Genomic DNA, 12,748 nt, shown 5'->3' with positions numbered 1-12,748 from the left:
CCCACTTACGTCCCTCATGCACTTCTGTTGACCTGAAACTACCTCTTCAGCCCAGTCCTCTGGGCCCCCTGCGCGACACCGCATGCCTGCAGTCACCAAAGGCCTCGTGCTTATCCTCTCTTGCTTCTAGGTCCGAACCCGAAATCACATCAGTGCCTCTGGCCGGGAGAGGCACAGGCTCTCCCTCCGTTCCACCCGAGGCCGGCAGGGCCGCAATCACATGGACGAGTCCCCAGTGGAGTTCTCAACTACCAGGGTTGGTTCCCGGATGCCCAGACCCCTGCCCCCACCTCTAAATGGAAGATCTCACTGCACCATGAAAGTAGCCAGTGTCTAACCCTAACCGGCTTCTGTTCTTCACACTCCTCTGCTTTTCAGGGTCTTGCCTTTCCTTTCTCTCCTGGGTGCTGGGTAAGCTTCTCTTCAGCCTGGTGACCTACCTCTCTGGCCTGATCCTGGATGGAACTGTGGTGGGAATGCAAGAATTACCCGATGACTGGGATCTTGCCCCTCCTTGGAAACGAGCTATAAGCCACTGACTTCCAAAACTCTCTTGTCTCCCTGGTTATCTTCACTGACTGTCTTGAACACCCGTAGGGGTTACAGCAACTCTCCACTCCTGTTGCAAGTTTGGGCACACAGTGTAAGCACTTAGGAAGCCAGTGGTCCTCTCTGAGCGTGGCTCTGTGTGCCTCTATGTGAGCATTGCTCATTCTATGCCTCTGTCCTCAACTGTCTGTTTTGATGGGAGTGGCTTTGCTCTCTCCCACCACTTATGGGATACTTGGTCACGGAAAGCCATTCTGATTGGTCTCTGGACTCTTTAACTGACGTCTTTGTCCTCACTTTCTCTGCTTGCCTGGGAAGCAGTTGGGGTGCCGCTTATCTCTGGCCATCCACCTGGTTTGCTGTGGCCCAAGCTACGTGTCCTTCTGTCCACAGTCCCTGAGGCGGCGCACAGCATCGTTGGCAGGCACACCATGGCCGTCCCCAGAGAGCCCCTACCCCACCATCGACCTCACCGATGACAGTGTGGTGCCCCAGAGCAGTAGTACCCCTTACACCCGGCTGGCTCAGGACAGTCAACAGGAGAACTTGGACTCCCCGCAGATGTACACAGAGGGCAGAGATACAGACGGCACCGAGTATCAGGTACCACCAGGAAGGGGTGAATTTAGGAGAGAAAAACATACTGTTACTGGGGAGGACTATTACTACAATTTTGGGTCACTTTTGGCATAATATTTGAATTCATTCAAGTACGTTTCCCACATGTGACATGACCCTTTACCCTACTTATCTCCCAGATATCTCAAGCACATGATTCCTGATTTTCTGAATATTATATATTTACACCTAGAAATATATATACTTTGTATACATAGTGCATGATTCTGTTGATCATAGTAGAGTATACATGCAATTGTTGATTGGCTTTTTTCACATTTTAGGAAAATGAGTTGTCTTTCCTGTCTATAATCAACAAACTGAGCTTGTTTTCACTCAAGCACGGCTGTATACTAGTAGTTAGTACATATCTATGTACATATATTGTGTAGAAATCCTTTTTTCACCGTACATTACTTCAGAGTAGATTGCACCATATATTCTAATAACTTTATTATTCTTATGGGCACCTCACATTTTATGGCAAGCTATGTGTAAATGGCCAACATTATTATTATTATTATTATTTTTTTTGCATTTTAATGGCTTTGTGCTACCCCATCTCATGGCCTGTGGTGGAATATTCAGCTAATTGTCATTGTTTTATTCTGATGTATTTCCTGTTAGTTTTCAGTTGACATCTTTCATGCTTACATGCTAGGTTAAATGTTACAGATCTAATATAACAAACCCTACATTCCTGTCAAACAGCCAATCCTGCCCATCCATTGCCCCTTATATTTTTAAATTTCTTTATTTTAATTTTATTTTTTAAAGATTATTTTATTTTTTATTTTATTTTATTTTTTAAATATATTTTATTTATTTTTTACAGAGAGGAAGGGAGAGAGATAGAGAGCTAGAAACATCGATGAGAGAGACACATCGATCAGCTGCCTCCTGCACATCTCCCACTGGGGATATGCCCGCAACCCAGGTACATGCCCTTGACCGGAATCGAACCTGGGACCTTTCAGTCTGCAGGCCGACGCTCTATCCACTGAGCCAAACCGGTTTTGGCATTATTTTTTAAAGATTATTTTAAATTTTAGATTGAGAGAGACGGGAAAAGATTGATTAAAATTTTTTTTTTTTTTTTTTTTTGAGAAACATTGATTTCTTCCACTTGTTTATGTATTCATTGGTTGTTTCTTGTTTGTGCCCTGGCTGGAAATTTAACCAGGACAATGCTCTAACCAACTGAGCTACCTGGAAAGGGCTCACTGCCCCTTATTTTAAACCGTTCTCACTCATACTTTTTCTTTTTTTTTTTATTTATTTATTTATTTTTTTAAATATATATTTTATTGATTTTCCACAGAGAGGAAGGGAGAGAGATAGAGAGTTAGAAACATCGATGAGAGAGAAACATCGATCAGCTGCCTCCTGCACATCTCCTACTGGGGATGTGCCTGCAACCCAGGTACATGCCCTTGGCCGGAATCGAACCCGGGACCTCCCAGTCCGCAGGCCGACGCTCCATCCATTGAGCCAAACCGGTTTCGGCCTCACTCATACTTTTTCTACCATGAAGTGTTGGAGGTGGGTAGATAATGTCCTGAGGAGGCCTGGCAGGCACTCCAGGGAAGCCCTGGGTGGCACCCTCAGGCAGTTGCTACTGGGGTCAGTGGGGCTGCGGGAGTTTTGCTTGGCCCAGGTAGTCTGTCTCATTAGGATTCCTTCATGTGGTTTATCTTGCAGGATGGGAAGGAGTTTGGAATAGGGGACCTCGTGTGGGGAAAGATCAAGGGCTTCTCCTGGTGGCCTGCCATGGTAGTGTCTTGGAAGGTCACCTCCAAGCGCCAGGCCATGGCCGGCATGCGGTGGGTCCAGTGGTTTGGCGATGGCAAGTTCTCTGAGGTGAGTCCAGGGAAGGGCAGACTGTCATGGGGCTGCAGACCCACAGCGTTTCTGTCCTTTCCTTTTGCAGTTGCCTTGTGAGATAAGGGCCTGTGCCTTGCCATTTCCAGATGTGTTTGACTCTGTATCCAGCAGGAATAACAAATCTTCCTTGTAAAATGGCTTAAAGAGACACACACAGGGTCTGGTGGGCCAGAGCTCAGTCTACCCTTACAGGAGACAAACGGATGGAAGTCCTCTGGGTCCATGGCCACTTGGTCTCTGATGTGTTTCCCCCCCTCCCTGGGGCAGAAACAGGAAGGGTGGGCCTAATTTAGCCCTGCAGAGGTGGCAGATAGGCACCTCTAAGTAGCCTAGAGTTGGTCTAGAATTGCCTGGTGATGTGAAAAATTTTGCAGAGTTGGTTATTTCAGGGTTTCTCAATTGTTGGTGTTAGTCATTTTAAGTTCATCTTTCTTGAAAGTCTGCCCCATAACAGTGGTGTTAGAGACAAATAAATTAGGCTGTTGTGATCCTTATATCTAGTTTGAAGGCACATTCTGAAATCTCCAGGGGTTTTTTTGTTTTATTTTGTTAATCCTCACCAGAGGATATTTAGTCCATTGATTTTAGAAAGAGTGGGAGGGAGGAGGAAAGATGGAGAGAAACATTGATGTGAGAGAGACACATCAATTGATGCCTCCCACGTGAGCCCAGGGGCTGATGCTCTAACCACTGAGCACCCAGCTAGGGCTGAAATCCCCAGGATTTGAGTAGAATGTTGCAGACAGTAGTTTTCCTGGAGTGGTGTCTTTTTGAAATGTTCCTTTAACCTTCACTATGCCCAGAGATTAGGTGAGGATACAGAACAAATTAGATGGAGGCAGATGTGGGAATGAAGGACCCTCTAGTACATTTGTGGGATTTGGCCTCAAGTTGAGGTTCTGGTTTCCTATGAATTGGGCTTCCTTTGCGCCATTTGCTATAAACACATTGAAGTTCCCACAGGGCAAGTCTCCTTTGCATGCTGATGTCCTCGTTGGCCAGCAGAGGGAGCAGGACAAGCTCTCCTTGAAGCATTCTAAATCAGCGGTTCTCAACCTGTGGGTCGCGACCCCTTTGGGGGGGTCTAACTACCCTTTCACAGGGGTCGCCTAAGACCATCAGAAAACACATATATAATTACATATTGTTTTTGTGATTAATCACTATGCTTTAATTATGTTCAATTTGTAACAATGAAAATACATCCTGCATATCAGATATTTACATTACGACTCATAACAGTAGCAAAATTACAGCTATGAAGTAGCAACGAAAATAATTTTATCGTTGGGGGGTCACCACAACATGAGGAACTGTATTAAAGAGTCATGGCATTACGAAGGTTGAGAACCACTGCTCTAAATGCAGGGATGTGGGCAATGAATTCTGTGAAATGAAGAAGCATGAATTGTTTGTGATTGCTTTGGCTTGGTGAGACATAAAATGTACTTTGCAAGACTGAGTCTGATGCTAATAAGATAAAGTGAGGGGCTGTTAGCATTAAGGAAGGGATTACCATGTGGGGTCTGGTGCTAAGCCCCCATGCTACATTGGAGCATCTTGGCGTTGGAAACAGCATCTGCATTCAGTGGACAACCTTGTTGAGCCCCAGTTTTTTCTAGCCATAGATATGGATGTAGAGTTGCCTGGTAACAGGAACCCCCACCTCATAAGACCTTGGGCTAGAGGTATATGTGAGTGCGAGCACGTTCCGTGGAGAATGAATAATCATGTGTGTCTTTGAGTCTGATCAGCACCCCAAACACCCAGTTTTATTACTTCCTGATTGGTTCCTGCATGGCCTTGGAACTTGGGGCATGAGATTTTATGGATCTTTACCCCCAGTGGAAGGAAGATAACAAATAGCAAAAATAAAAATAAAAAAACCTTACACTGTGCCAAACACTGTTCTCTAAACATATACTAAGTTCAGTTAATCAATTAATAAAAGGCTAAATGGTAATCATAGCTATTTGTCACATTTACAAAGGAGAGGTAAGAATGTGTGCAAAACCCCAATGTTGGAGCATCCACAGAGAATTTCAAGACTGACCTGCAAGGGGCCCACAGCAGGGACCATGTGTGTCATTTGCCCTTAAAATATGTACAAACACAGGGTGCCTCTCATTGTATCCACTTGGAGCAGAAACTTCCTCACACTGGGAGTGTCAACCGTGCTTCAGGCTATAGGGTGCATCAGGATTGTGTATATCATTTCTATTTTTTATTCTTTCCCCTTTTTTTGAATCTGAACTTGATCCCCTGGAATTACCCTGTGAGAGACAGGTCACCCCAGATGCAGGGTAGGTGGATGTTGATGATGTCTTTCTCTTTTAGGTCTCTGCAGATAAGCTGGTGGCCTTGGGGCTATTCAGCCAGCACTTTAATCTGGCGACCTTCAATAAGCTGGTCTCTTATAGGAAGGCCATGTACCACGCTCTGGAGGTAACACGGTGGTGGGTGGTTAGGACCTGGCCCCCAGAGCAGGATTAAGACAAGAGACATACAGAAAGCTAGCTCAGGCCACAGTGTAACCAGGATGGCTTAGAAGGGACAGGGCCACCAGGCAGGAGGGGAATGCAAACTGGTTGGCCTAAGGGCCAGACTGGGAAGGAAGGAAGGGATTTGAGCCTTCCCTTGGACGCTCAGTACTAACTACTTCAGCTTCTCCCTGGTGGTTCTCAGTATTGCTGACGGAATTAAGAAGAAGCACTAGAAAGTGGGGGACAGTGCTTACAACAGTGAATAATGCTTTTCCAGAGCTATCAAAACCTTCCTTTATTTAAAATTTTTTAATTGATGTCAGAAATGAAGGAGAGGGGTAGAGAGAGAGAAACATCATGAGAGAGAATCATTGATCAGCTGCCTCCTGCATGCCCCTCACGAGGATCAAGCCCGCAACCCAGCATGTGCCCTGTCTGGGAACCCTGACCTCCTGGTTGACAGGTCGACGCTCAACCATTGAGTCCGCCAGCTGGGCAAAACCTCCTTCCTTTAAATGGTGTTGCTCAAGGCCAACACAGGGCAGCCGCTGAGGACAGCTGCCTTAACCCCCTTGTCTGTGGGATCCATCAGGCTCTATCTATCTTTCCCTTTCCCTGGTCTTAGAACTGAACAGATCAGTGGCCTTTGCCCAGCATTTATGAACCAGCCTCTGCGGAGTTAGGAATCCTCCTAGTGCTTCTTAAATAAGACTTAAAACTTGACACTTCGCCATCTTCATTAGGAAAATAAACCAAGAAATCTGGAGCTTTCTCAGAGTTGATGATACTTCTTTATCTAAAAGTAGCAGTGCTAATTCTGACCCTCTGCTCTCTGAGAGGGAGCTGACCACTCAGGTTCTCCACAGGGAAGAGGTCATATTTGCTGCCTGGATGGCCTCCCGCCTGTCCCCTGCACAGGCCCCTCCCTGTCACATACCACGCCCAGAACAGCTGCCTGGTTATGAAAGGCCCAGTGTGAAGGGGAATGCAGGCCCCAGCTGGGGGAATCCCTGGGTGCCACCTGGCGAGCACCCACCCCTGCTGTTCATCACAGACTCGCCTTTATCTCGCCAGAAAGCCAGGGTGCGGGCTGGCAAGACCTTCCCCAGCAGCCCCGGAGACTCATTGGAGGACCAGCTGAAGCCCATGCTGGAGTGGGCCCATGGGGGCTTCAAGCCCACCGGGATCGAGGGCCTCAAACCCAACAACACGCAAACAGGTGGGAATGGGTCCCTGGGGCAGCCCTGACTGCCACTGCTAGTGGGAGCACCCTTGGGAGATGCAGCCACCCCTCCTGCCCCTTGCCCCACCCCAGCTTTGCAGCAACCAGTCAGTCTTGGAGACCTGCTCTCTCACCCTGTGAAGCCCAGGGCTATGGGAAAACAAGCAGCCCAGCCTTTTCCAGCCTCGCTGGTCTGCGGTCGAATCTGTTCTGTAAACTTGAGTCAGCAGGAGATCAGATGGAATCTTCACTAGCACCTTTACTTTTCAAAGGAGAAATTAAGCTCTGCTCATTGGTGAAAACTTGGGAAGTATTTTAAAAACCTCCAGAACCTCAAAACCATGAGCCACCTCCAAAAGAGGCATAACCTTGCCAAACATTTTGTCCGATAGCCTAATTCCTCCATTATAAGATATGCATAGTTTCCCATTGTCACTTTCCAGAAACCCAAGATGCCCGAAATCCAGGATTTGCCTAATAATTCGTACATTTAACATAGTGTTTTCTGTTTTGTTTTGTCTCCCCCATTAAAAGTGGTTAATAAGTCGAAGGTGCGTCGTGCAGGCAGTATGAAATTAGAATCAAGGAAATACGGTATTCCCTTCCCATCCTTTGACTATGCACTATTTTCTCTGCACTGCCTTTCAATTCTTTGCCTCTACAGTGGTCACTGGAAAAGAAATCTCAACCTGAACTCTCATCCCCCACTTCACTCTCAACCTTCACAAGTCCTCCATCCAGGTTAACCTTGTTGGGTGTGCACATCCTTCCAACTTTTCCTGTGCACTAGTTGGATTCCTGCTTACCCTTTGTTTCTTGATATTAATCATATGAGCACTGTCAGCTGTCACTAAAGAGTCCTTATGATTTTTAATGACTGCATAATTTTCCTTCCTAGGAACAGAGTCAAACTTAACCATGTTCCTTACAGATTACACTGTATATATACATATTGGAGCTAGAATACATAAGTGGAATTTAAAGAAATGTAAAGAAATGGCACATCATCTACTTTAAAAATGTTCTAATAGCCACACTGAAAAGAGTAAAAGAAACAAAGGCACTGTTAGTATTGATTATGCGTTTAATTTAGTCCAATATATCCAACGTTTAAGCATTTCTAACAGTCAGTATAAAAATTAAGTTATTTTACGTTTCCTTTTAGTACTGTTTTCAAAATCTCATATTTTATGTGTTTTACAACATCTCAATTTGGATGCGATATTTGTGTTAAATACTTGATCTATATTTTCACAAATGTATAAGTTCCAAATTTTCACTCGACCAAGTTCTAAATGTACTTCTTAATTGGAGCAATCTTAAAATTTACATTAAAATTAAATGCAAAAATGCAATTCCTCAGTCAGACAAGTAACATTTTAAGTGCTCAGTAGCTTCAAGTGATTGTCAGCCACTGTGTTGGGCATTGGAGACAAATGTTTCAGGGTTTCAGCTGTGGCTTAGCCTTTGCCTAATGGTCTTTGTGCTGGGTCTAAAGCTCTTTAAAACCCTATAAACATGTTAGATATGCGAGGGATTTTGACTTATGTCCCATAGTGGGGCCATATGGCGGACCCAGTGTGGACCATGATGCTGTCATGGCCCAATAGCATCTGTCACCCAGGCTCATGGCTCTCCCTGCACCTCCTACCAGCCCCGGCTGCTATGTCCTTCCCTTTCACAGAGAACAAGAAGCGCAGACGCACAGCCGATGACTCGTCCACCTCCACAGACTACTGCCCCCAACCGAAGCGCCTCAAGACAAACTATAACAATGGCAAAGACCGAGGAGAGGAGGACCAGACTCGAGGTGATTTAGGGGATCGCGAACACCCATTACCGGGAGGGCACATTGTGAGGACTGCTCAGCAGGGGTTAATTGATCCATAAGAGGCTCCCTGACCCCATGTCACACCTTCTTTTCTCAACAGAGCAAATGGCTTTGGATGTTGCCAACAACAAGAGTAGTCTGGAAGGTAATGGTAATGCTCTCCCTCAAAGTCTTCACTTCCCGTCCTGGGTAGTTCCAGGCCTTTACCGATTGTTTATCCTGTCCTGCCTTTTGATAATGAAGGGAAGTCAGGGTGGCCCAAGAGTTAGCCACCTGGGGTCTGAAATTGTGATGATGGCTGTGTGTATAGTCATTGGTAAGTCCTTTCATGATGTGACAGTGAGCAAATTGGTGTCACCACGAATTGTCCAAAGTCCCAGTCTTTAAAGAGTCTCAGATTTTTGTGCCAGGCCTTTGCAGCTTGTCCCTGTGCAGGAGGTACCCTTGCTCGGGGTGTGTCCCACTTCTGGAGCGGGTCTGTTAGCCTGGGAGAGTTGTTGAAAGGAGTAAAGCATGACGAGACCTTGTTTATTGCTAGCATGGAGTAAGGGCTCAAGAACCGTAGCCCCGAGGCTTTAGCAGCTGTCACAAGCTGCGCGCATGCTTTCTTACAGACAGCTGTTTGTCCTGTGGCAGGAAAAACCCCGTGTCCTTCCACCCTCTCTTTGAGGGGGGGCTCTGCCAGACATGTCGGGTAAGTCCTAACCCCTCCCTGGACTTTATTGCCCCGTCCCTCCTCCACAACTTCCCTGTCATTCCCCAAAGAAAGCACCTGCAGGTAGCCATCGGGGAAGGTTCTAGTGAAGCCCTCCCTGGCCACCATCACCCCATCCTCCCCTCTGAGGGCAGGTGCTGTCACAAAGGAAGCCATCTGCAGTGGCACGCACACCCCAGCCAGTTGCTCCTATAACAAACCAAGCCACCAGTGACCTGCCCTTTGAGCATGAGGGCCCATTGGTCCCTGGTCTCCGTTGTCATGAGCGTTTCTCTCTGGGCACCAGGACCGGTTCCTCGAGCTGTTCTACATGTACGACGATGATGGCTACCAGTCCTACTGCACCGTGTGCTGTGAGGGGCGCGAGCTGCTTCTGTGCAGCAACACAAGCTGCTGCCGGTGAGCTTCAGACCAGCCATGGGGGTGAGGCCCAGCAGGGCCCCGAGGCTCCCAGGGCCATACCTGTGATTCCTGCAGCCCCCAAACCTCAGGCCCAGGACTGGGAACCCAGTGGACCTGAGGACAGGGGCCCAGAGTGACTACCCGGCAGGGGTTGTAGTTCTCATCTGTTTAAGACAAATGTCTGAGGGTGGGGCATGAGTTGTGGAAGCCTCCCGGGAGATGAGCCACTTTGGGGGGGTAGAGATCTTTGCTGTGCAGAGCCTGTGCACTGAGGGTACTGATATCCTAGGAAAAAGGTTAGTGTATCCCTCCCTCATCACACTGTAGGGCCATTCTGCCCATGGGGAGAAGCACCCGGTTTTTAGATAGTGCATTACCATCTAGGAAGCAGGGCTATGGATGTAGGAGACAGGCCTGATGTCTTCTCTCCACTCCCGGGCACAGGTGCTTTTGTGTGGAGTGCCTGGATTTGCTGGTGGGCACGGGCACAGCAGCAGATGCCAAGCTGCAGGAGCCCTGGAGCTGCTACATGTGCCTCCCTCAGCGCTGTCACGGGGTCCTGCAGCGCCGCAAGGACTGGAATGTTCGCCTGCAGTCCTTTTTCACCAGCGACCCTGGTCTCGAATACGTAAGCCACAGGCTCCTTCTAGCACCACCTTCCCCAGAGAGTCCGGGGACTGCAATGCTCTCCAAGTCTGTTGGCAAGATTTCATAAAAAGGTCCATTATACAAATGACTGGCTGAGTAGCTCATACTTCAGAGACGGGGATAATTGACCTGTCCTTTGTACAGTCCTCAGGCTTCCCCAGTGGTCTTTTCTCTCCTCCTTTGTGATCTTTCATGGTTTTTCTAAGGAAAGAGAAGCCCGTGACTTAGTCTTTAATTGTAGGGGGAGTGGATTTTCCTGGGCTCCATTCTATCAGGTCTGTGAGTTAGTCCCAGGTCTTCCTGTTTAGGGTGTCATGTCCTTTTGTGTGTGTGCATCTGTCTTCAAGTCTCTGTGTTCCAGGTCTTAAGGGTAGAATAGCCAGTCTGTGCCAAAGCTCTTAAGGAGATCCCTGCTAAGAAAGGGCAGAACACAGAGTTTGAGTCCCTCAGAGGAAGGTCAGCTCGCCCCTTGCCCAAAGGTTGAGCCTTTCCCCTGCACCTTGACCTCCATGACCTTCTTTAACCTGGCAGGAAGCCCCCAAGTTATATCCTGCGATTCCTGCAGCCCGAAGGCGGCCCATTCGAGTCTTGTCCCTGTTTGATGGAATTGCCACAGGTGAGTCTGGAATTCACCTTGGGATGTGCACCTGGTCCAGGTGTCTGTCGTCAGTGCCAAGCAAGACCCCTGGGATTACCTGTCTGTCACCAGTTTTGAGAAAACCAATGGCTTTTTCTTTCTCTCCTCAAATCCTCTCCGTGTATTTCACCCACTCTGATCCTCTTGTCCCTTTTAAAAGTCATATATACATACGTCACCTCTTGCATTTTATTTGTATTATATGCAGATATCTTGGGAAATTATTTTTATTCCATAAACGTGGATATATTGGAGATGAATAGACTTCTCCTATTAATATTCATTTTTTCCCCCCATTCTTCCAGTTTCTCACATTCCTCCAGCTTCCACATAACCAACAAGCATTTCGCCCTTGGGAGTTTTTCCTAATTTAACACATTTAATACTCAAAATTTCCCTGGCATGTAGGAATATCTCCATTTTACCAGAGCAGGAAGCAGTGAGAATGAGGTGCTGTGCATTTAGCATCATTTGTACTTGTGTGTGCTACCAGTGTCCACCTGCCTAAAGCTAGCAGTTTTTAATGACGTTCAGGTCATGGCTAGCTGCTTGTTTCCCCCACCCTGTTGCATCCTCCACACCTGTTTATGTTGGCACAGGTAACCCACAGTAGAAAATGGAGCCTTGGCCATTGTCCCCTTGCTTTGAGGTTATTTTTTAAACATGATTTTGGCGAAGATCCCTGTCCTTGTGTCTGTGCTTGACTATGCTGGGGCAATGGCTGTAAACCTGTCCGGTTTTGTGTGTGTGTGTGTGTGTGTGTGTGTGTGTGTATGTTGTTTCGTTTTCTTAATCCTCACCTAAGGATATTTTTCCATTGATTTCCCCCCCCCCCCCAATAGAGTGGAAGGGATGGGGAGGGTGAAAAGAGGGAGAGAGAGACACACATCCACTGGTGCCTCCTGCCACCCCAATATGGGCCATGGATTGAGCCTGGAAATGAGGTACATGTCCTTGACCAGAATTGAATCCCAGGCCCTTTAGTCTGCAGGCCTACACCTATCCACTGAGCCAAACCAGCCAGGGCTAGACATGTCAGTTTTAATAGGTTCTACCAGTGGGCTGTACCAGTTGATACATACGTATTTTCTTCACAAAACTCTATAGTTTGCAGAGCCTGGTGTTTGAGCTATGTAGTTTGTGCGATCTGCAGGGTTTCACATGAGGGCTACCATGTACTTGTGGTCTGATGTGAGTTCTTGGATATGACGTAGAATCACTGGAGGCAAGATGACCCTGAGTGTGTTTTCTGCCTCCCCAATCCCACACAGGGTACTTGGTCCTCAAAGAATTGGGGATCAAAGTAGAGAAGTATGTCGCCTCCGAAGTGTGTGAAGAGTCCATCGCTGTTGGAACTGTTAAGCACGAAGGCAACATTAAATATGTGAATGACGTCAGGAACATCACAAAGAAAAATGTGAGGACAGCCCGCACCCCTGGGGGCTTTGTAACACCCTCCTCGCCCTGAGCCCCACACAACCTCATAGCCATGCCCAGGGGTGTGGGAGAAGGTAACCTGTGGTCATAGCAGCCAAGCTATCTTGACAGGTTACCTGGAGCCCAGGCTGTCTGTCCCTCCATCCTTACTCCTATCCTCCTGTGAGACTGTTTTTCTTACTCAGGTTGAAGAATGGGGTCCCTTTGACTTGGTAATTGGTGGGAGCCCATGCAATGATCTCTCAAATGTGAACCCCGCCAGGAAAGGCCTATATGGTGAGTATCCCTTCGTTTGGTAGCCCCAGAAGACCCTATGTCAACT

General features: G+C 47.3%; 1 protein-coding gene across 8 annotated transcripts in view; it reads left to right on the top strand.

Moving 5' to 3' along the window:
- The window catches only part of DNMT3B (DNA methyltransferase 3 beta), a 38,759-nt gene that overhangs the window by 18,217 nt on the left and 7,794 nt on the right, over positions 1–12,748 (top strand). For 3 of the 8 annotated variants that reach the window (XR_004970022.1, XM_036322895.1, XM_036322891.1), the window contains exons 5-18: positions 131–256; positions 943–1,152; positions 2,869–3,027; positions 5,389–5,496; positions 6,609–6,753; positions 7,291–7,350; positions 8,441–8,566; positions 8,688–8,732; positions 9,202–9,281; positions 9,589–9,701; positions 10,149–10,332; positions 10,884–10,968; positions 12,261–12,406; positions 12,612–12,702. Coding sequence is in view for 7 of the 8 variants with exons in the window: in XM_036322895.1 (XP_036178788.1) it covers positions 131–256; positions 943–1,152; positions 2,869–3,027; positions 5,389–5,496; positions 6,609–6,753; positions 7,291–7,350; positions 8,441–8,566; positions 8,688–8,732; positions 9,202–9,281; positions 9,589–9,701; positions 10,149–10,332; positions 10,884–10,968; positions 12,261–12,406; positions 12,612–12,702 (1,678 nt within the window). In the remaining variant the exon portion in view is untranslated. The remainder of the gene's footprint in view (positions 1–130; positions 257–942; positions 1,153–2,868; positions 3,028–5,388; positions 5,497–6,608; positions 6,754–7,290; positions 7,351–8,440; positions 8,567–8,687; positions 8,733–9,201; positions 9,282–9,588; positions 9,702–10,148; positions 10,333–10,883; positions 10,969–12,260; positions 12,407–12,611; positions 12,703–12,748) is intronic. The other 5 variants (XM_036322897.1, XM_036322892.1, XM_036322890.1 and 2 more) reach the window with 4 other exon arrangements.

The sequence above is a fragment of the Myotis myotis genome, unplaced genomic scaffold (assembly GCF_014108235.1).
Source record: "Myotis myotis isolate mMyoMyo1 unplaced genomic scaffold, mMyoMyo1.p scaffold_m19_p_9, whole genome shotgun sequence".
Classification (NCBI taxonomy): domain Eukaryota; kingdom Metazoa; phylum Chordata; class Mammalia; order Chiroptera; family Vespertilionidae; genus Myotis; species Myotis myotis.
The sequence above is the reverse complement of the archived record's forward strand: the minus strand, read 5'-3'. Positions and strand labels throughout refer to the sequence as shown.